Source organism: Oenanthe melanoleuca, chromosome 1A (genome assembly GCF_029582105.1).
Source record: "Oenanthe melanoleuca isolate GR-GAL-2019-014 chromosome 1A, OMel1.0, whole genome shotgun sequence".
In the NCBI taxonomy this organism is placed as follows: domain Eukaryota; kingdom Metazoa; phylum Chordata; class Aves; order Passeriformes; family Muscicapidae; genus Oenanthe; species Oenanthe melanoleuca.
Window position 1 is genome coordinate 29,811,326 of NC_079334.1, and position 6,847 is coordinate 29,818,172.

At 51.4% G+C, this 6,847-nt stretch overlaps 1 protein-coding gene across 1 annotated transcript; it reads left to right on the plus strand.

Moving 5' to 3' along the window:
* Positions 1-904: 904 nt before the first annotated feature.
* Positions 905-5,708, plus strand: DUSP6 (dual specificity phosphatase 6). The gene is made up of 3 exons (XM_056510816.1): positions 905-1,748; positions 2,350-2,787; positions 4,198-5,708. Exons 1-3 carry the CDS (start codon positions 1,346-1,348, stop codon positions 4,503-4,505), a joined length of 1,149 nt encoding a protein of 382 aa, XP_056366791.1. The 5' UTR covers positions 905-1,345; the 3' UTR covers positions 4,506-5,708.
* The last annotated feature ends 1,139 nt before the right edge of the window (positions 5,709-6,847 follow it).

A 6,847-nucleotide genomic window follows, 5' to 3' on the forward strand; every position in this document is an offset into this window, starting at 1 on the left:
GGCCGGGCCACTTTCCCCGCTCACGTTTGTGGGGTGGGAGCGCGGCTCCATCGCCTGCAGCAGCCGGCCGGGCCACTTTCCCCGCTCACGTTTGTGGGGTGGGAGCGCGGCTCCACCGCCTGCAGCAGCCGGCCGGGCCACTTTCCCCGCTCACGTTTGTGGGGTGGGAGCGCGGCTCCACCGCCTGCAGCAGCCGGCCGGGCCACTTTCCCCGCTCACGTTTGTGGGGTGGCCCGCCCGGGCTGCCCCTGCGGCGGGGCCGGCTGCTCGGCTGCGCTAAGTGCGGCGAATAAAGCCGGGCCGCATAGGAAGAGATTAGATCGGGGTTTACTCTTCACCCCCGTAGGGATCAGCCGGAGACAGAGCCAGCCCGCCTCCCTAAAAATGGGATTCCCAGAACGCCCTAATGAAAAAGCCGGGGCGCGATCAGCTGGGGGGGAAATGGGGGGAACACAGCCAGCCCCGCGGGGTAGGACTTAGGGAGCGAAAATATGGAGGGAGGGAGGGAGAGGAAAGGAAAAGCGCCGCTTGTTCCGCGGCCGCCCCGCGGCTGGTGCCGGTGCTGTCGGAGGGACGGGGGGAGCGCCGGCCGCGCCCCCTCACCTGCCCCCGCCGCCCCCGCCCGCCGCGCCGCGGCTGCCGCTTGTTTGCACTCGGCTTATCCGGAGCGGAAATTCCTTTCCGTTTTTGTGAATGACAAACTCATTAACGATTCATCAACACAACCTGTTCCAGCCGGCCCGTCGCCGCGGCAACAGCCCCTTCCGCGCGCCCCCATTGGCTGCGCCGCAGAATGTATCCATTGAGGAGCCGCGGCCGTGCCCATTGAGCGCCGGGCTGCGGGGCCGCGGGGCTGCGGCCGCCACGGAGCGGGCAGCGGGCAGCGCCGGGCAGGGGCTCCGCCAGCCGAGGGGCGCCGCCGCCGCCGCCGCGCTTCCGTGCCGAGCCGGGGAGCCCCGCTCGGCGGCGCGTTAATTGGATTTCATTCACTCGCGGCCGAGGAAAAGCCCAAGGGCTCGGGCTGCGGCGGCGATTAGGCAGGTTCATTCAGGGATTCATTGACAGAAAGAAGAGGAGACGGGGCAGGCTGGCTGCGCGCACGCAGGCACACACGCACACGCACTCACACGCGCCGGGGCCCGGCTGCTTCTCCCTCCCCGTGACTCCACCGCCGCCCGGCGCGGGGGAAGCGGCGCGGGGGGGCTGCGTGATTCATTTTCCCGGGGCGGAGGGAGATAAGTTGTGCCGAGTTAGAGGGGTGCAGCCCGCCCGCCGAGCCAGCCGCATGCCTCTGTGAGAGAGAGGGGCGCTTCCAGAGCACGCTCCGCTCCCCCCGTCCTTCCTCATGCTAGATACGTTCAGACCCGTCCCTTTCGCGTCGGAAATGGCGATTAGTAAATCCGTGGCGTGGCTGAACGAGCAGCTGGAGATGGGCAACGACCGGCTACTGCTGATGGACTGTCGGCCGCAGGAGTTGTACGAGTCGTCCCACATCGAGTCGGCCATCAATGTGGCCATCCCCGGCATCATGCTGCGGCGGCTGCAGAAGGGCAACCTGCCCCTGCGCTCCCTCGTCGCCAGCAGCGAGGAGGACCGGGAGCGCTTCGCCCGCCGCTGTGGCACCGACACCGTAGTGCTGTACGACGAGCACAGCCGCGACTGGAACGAGAACACGGGCGGCGAGTCGGTGCTGGGGCTGCTCCTCAAGCGCCTCAAAGATGAAGGTTGCAAGGCGTTTTATCTGGAAGGTGAGAAGGGGCGCCCAGGGCTGGGGGGAGATCGCTGCCTGCGGCCCGGGGCTCTGGGAACCGGGGAGCCGAGCCCCGTGGATCTCTGCCCGGGTGAGAGGGAGGGGGCGATGCGTTCTGCGGCGTTCCCCGGGCAGTGGATTGATGCGCCAGGGGAGCACCGACATGAGTAGGGGGCTTTCCCCCTACTCAACATCTTTCCTCCCCTTTCGCTTTCCCCCCGCTTATCCTCGCACTGTTTAAAGGAACCTTGATGTCTAAAATCACTATGGCAGCGTGGGGAAACAGGGCTAACGGGGATTCCGGCATGATCCTGGCACAAGGAATTGCCGCCTAGACACCTCTCCAGCGGTCCCCGCAGGGCAAAGCGGTACAGAGCTTTAATCTTGGACGTGCTGAGCCCTCAGCCGCAGCGGACGATTTTCTTAACCCTTCCTTTAAGTTAATCTGTCTGCGTTGAGAGCATGGCATTTTTTTCCCCTTCTTTTTCCCGGAGCTCGAGAGGGTGCAAAACAGATGCTCCTTTGCCTATACCAGGGAAGTAAGTCGACATGTCATCTTATATGAGGTTGCATTTTCTCCTCTTTGCTTTTCTCTCCAGGTGGTTTTAGCAAGTTCCAGGCCGAGTTCGCCTTGCACTGTGAAACTAACCTAGACAGTTCATGTAGCAGCAGCTCTCCTCCTTTGCCAGTCCTGGGTTTGGGAGGCCTCCGCATCAGCTCCGATTCATCATCCGACATTGAATCTGACATTGACAGAGACCCCAATAGTGCCACCGATTCCGATGGCAGCCCTCTTTCCAACAACCAGCCTTCCTTTCCGGTGGAGATTTTACCCTACCTCTACTTAGGCTGTGCCAAGGACTCCACTAATTTGGACGTTTTAGAAGAGTTCGGCATTAAATACATCTTGAATGTTACTCCTAACCTGCCTAATCTCTTTGAAAACGCCGGTGAATTCAAGTACAAACAGATCCCTATCTCTGACCACTGGAGCCAAAATCTGTCTCAGTTCTTTCCTGAGGCCATCTCCTTTATAGGTAAGACCCGGTTACTTGCTAACAGCTACATGTCAAGAGGCAGAATTCGATGTCTTTTGTAGAATTCTTGATTTCCGGGCGAGAAGCGGTGGCAGCATTTATGGCCGTCTCTGGGGCATACCCGCTTTTCTGATGTTAAAGCCAGCTTAAGTTGAGGGACTGCTGGGGACTGTTTGGGGGGGTTATTGAGAAGTCCCGGTGTACTGTAAGAGACTTTTGCCGGGTTGCACGGACATACCTGGTTTGTCTGGTTGGAGAATTCCTCCTCGAGTCATTTCTGTTCGAACTGGGGGCTGAGCCCTGCGCATTTTGGGGGATCTTCTTAAATCACTTCCTGGCGAGTGGGGGGCAAATGAGCCTGGGGTCGATATCTTATTTGACCCTTTTTTGTTGTTGATGGTGGTTTTGGGGTTGTTTGCTTTTGCTTTTTTCTTTTTTTTCCCTCGAGGTTACTGAAGAGCAGTATAATAAAAAGAAACGATCTGGGAATCTAACTTTAGCTTTTAAATGCAAGTTATGAATAAGCGGTGTCCCTGGCTAATGTGTAGCCAGAGTTTAAATTAAATCTCGTGGTAATAATGATATACCTTTCGGGCTCGGTGCCTCGGTCAACCTGCCCTCAGACATGACCCGGCAGCTCCGGAAATCTGTACCCTTGGGCCCAAGGATTAAAATCTGCACTCTCCTTCGTTTTGGGGAGGACTCAGATTGCCCCATCGGGGTGCAGTGGGGTGGGCATCGCATTATCTGTTGGGAAGCTGTGCAGTAATCCGGTTGACTGATACCGGTAATAGTGGAGAATGTAGGTAATCTGAGCCTAGCAGGAAGAAATGTGGGCTAGAAGCCACAAAGAAACTAATCTCCAGGCATTGTAATGCATTTCCTATTACAAAGGAACCCATTTTCAACCAATGTTGACATCCTGTTCCTCCTAATGGGCTGTCCCCTGTGACTTCCCTCATTCTTTTAAAATGCCTGAATACCTCCATTGTTAGCTGCACAACAGTTGGAGAATAATTTAATAGACCTTTGCAGCCTGCTGGTCTGTATAAAGCCTTTCAGTGACATATTGCAGGATTTCCATGCTGGGGCAAGGGGACTGTAAGAATTTAAAGGCAAATCTCCAGGCAAAAGCCTGTCTTTTAAAACTGACTTTTAAAACAGTGTCATGCAGCGTGTCCTGCTCCTTTTGTCTCATTCTTAGTTTTCTCAGCTCTTGGACTTGGGTAGTAGGGGGAGTGGATTCTTCTCTTGCCCTGATTTCAAGCCGCTAAAGTTAACTCTTGAGTTGCACTGCTGGCCACCGGGATCAGAATTGAACTTTCTTCCTGCTTGATGCTAATCCCATTTGTTTGAGAGATCAGTTACCAGCTCTCGGTCTGACGTGTCCTTCTCTGCTCCTTTGTCCAGATGAAGCGCGGGGGAAGAACTGCGGCGTCCTGGTGCATTGCTTAGCGGGGATCAGCCGCTCGGTCACGGTGACGGTGGCCTACCTCATGCAGAAGCTGAACTTGTCCATGAATGATGCCTATGATATCGTCAAGATGAAGAAGTCCAACATCTCACCCAACTTCAACTTCATGGGTCAGCTGCTGGACTTTGAGAGGACTCTGGGGCTGAGCAGCCCCTGTGACAATCGAGTGCCGAACCAGCAGCTGTACTTCACCACCCCTTCCAACCAGAACGTCTTCCAGGTGGATTCCTTGCAGTCCACGTGAGCTCCCACCACCTCCCTTCTCCTGTCCATTTCATGGGATCACTCCTCAACGGTTTCTCTTTGGCAGTGATGAAGAAATGCAGCTTTTTCTTTTTCTGGCCTCTGCTGTCCCAAAGCAGCTGCCGGTGCAGCGAGGAAAGGTTGCACAGTACGGAATCGGCTCTTGCGAGGGGAGGGGACACGGCGGCTCTCTGGCAGCATCCTGCTGGCCAGGCAGCGTGGGGGCAGCACGGCCATCCCTGCTGGCCACTGCCCGGGCTCCGAGCACTTCCTGAGCAGGAGGGCGAGGCTGGACAGGCTGGCACGTGTTCTCCAAGGCTGGAACTGTCCTGCCGCCCTCTGCTCTCACACCTGGGACACGCGTCTTTGTCTTCAGTGAAGACTGGTTATTTCTGTTTGTTTGTTTTATTTTAGAGGAGCCAAAGAAAAGAGATTTCAGCTTAGTGTATTTGGAGTACTTGTTTGCTAGGAGCTTGGTAGTATTCTACTTGATCAATGTAAATATTTAACCTTAAATTTATTTGCATTTTTTTTCTTAATTCACATGTACTCAAGAAATCAATCCAAGGGACACCTGTGTTTTTGTTCTTTTCATAAATTCTGCTTTGTTTGTTTGTTTGTTTTAATTGCAAAGAATATATTTGCAGCATGCTGGATTTTATTGAAGCAAGCTTTCCATGAGGGAGAAATGGCAATGGTGAGAAGTTTGCAGATCATGTTTTGTGAGCAAGTAGTCTCTTCTTTCATATATCTTTCTTTTCCTTGTGGTGATTTTTTTTTTCTCATGCTCTTGATGTAGGTTCCATATGATATATATATATATATACATATATATATATTTTTAAATTAAATTAATTTTTTGCCTTACCTTTTGTAAATAGATCATCTGGGAGGAGGTTTGTCTTTGAATGCGAAAGATTTTTGATCACTTTTTAAAACTTTCAGATGTGCTAAACAGTGCATTACCTCTGTACAAATTCTTCAGGGAGCTTCACCTCAAATGCAATATTTTGCGTCTTTTTTTTTTTTTTGTATAAAACTGGAAGTATGTGCGAGCATTTGTACCTGTGTGAACGCACAGTGAACCTGCACATGGTTGCCAATAAGGGAGAGTCTAATCCACAGTGTAAAAGTTTTAAGATGGAATTTATTATAAGAATGTAAAACCTTAAATTATTAATAAATAAATAACTATTTTTGGCTATGGAGAAGCTGGCTGGTTTATTCCCCCTTTCCCCTCTGTGTGGTTGTGGTTAATTGCACATACCCATATGGTTATGTTTAAAGGCAGTAATTGCTCTCAATAGCTTTTGTACAGCCCCTAAGACAATAAAACCTTGATTTCCCCTTTGGTCCACTGGTGCCTAAATGAATAAACAGAGAATGTGCTAGGTTTTCATCTTTCTTTGGTGAAGGGAATGCTTTTGAAGGCCTCTAGGTTAATTACAAAATATTCCAGCATCTCTTTGCTATGCTAGGGATATACCTGACCCTGGGACCTAATGTTTCTTTCTCATTATTTATTTTTCTTTTATTAATAAGAGTAAGGAGCTGCTGTTTTCTGGCTTTGTTTATTAATTTTGGTCAGTCTATTGCAGATGCCAGGAGATGGGTTCATGCCCTGCTTAGCTGTCTGGCAGGAGCTCATTTCACAGAGATTGATCAACAGTTTGCAGCCTGTAAATGATTTTTCTGCAGCCATTCAGTCACCTTGCAACTTAATGAAGGCGAGGAGGAAAAGTCTCTATATACCCTTAGTCACCTAATTTCCTCTTTGGACCCTTCAAGCAGTTCTGTCTCTGCAGAAGGAAAAAGGGGGATTATAGCAATTGCAAAACTTCCTGCTGCAACTTATGTTCATTAACATCCTTCCTGATGATAGCTGGCCCAAGGCAGGGTGGTGCCAAAATCTGTGAGCAGTACCACGGTGAGGGGCTGAGGTACTGCAGAACTCCTGGCAGCCAAAGCACATTTGAAGTAATTTTAGAAACTGCAAGTGTGTGAAATGAAATGCAAACAAAACATGGGAAAAAAGTGAGTCAGTGTCTCATGCAGTAGTGGCCTAGATTGAGTGCATAAACTGTGAAAGTAGAAGTGGGTTGCAGTTAAACTTGGCTTGTGCTAATCCAGTTTTGAACCGTTTCCGCTCTTGGCATTCCCTGTGCTGTTCTGTTCAAAGTGGAGATTTGCAAGCAGCTCTAGCAATTTCCTGTCCAGCTGCAGCTCAAGTGACTCCCTTGTTTGTTTTTTTTTTTTTTTTTTTTTTGCTTGATTCTTTCTTTTTTTTTTTTTTTTTTTTTAATATGGTCTGTGGATAATTTTAGCCAGTTTCCTCTTTGTGGA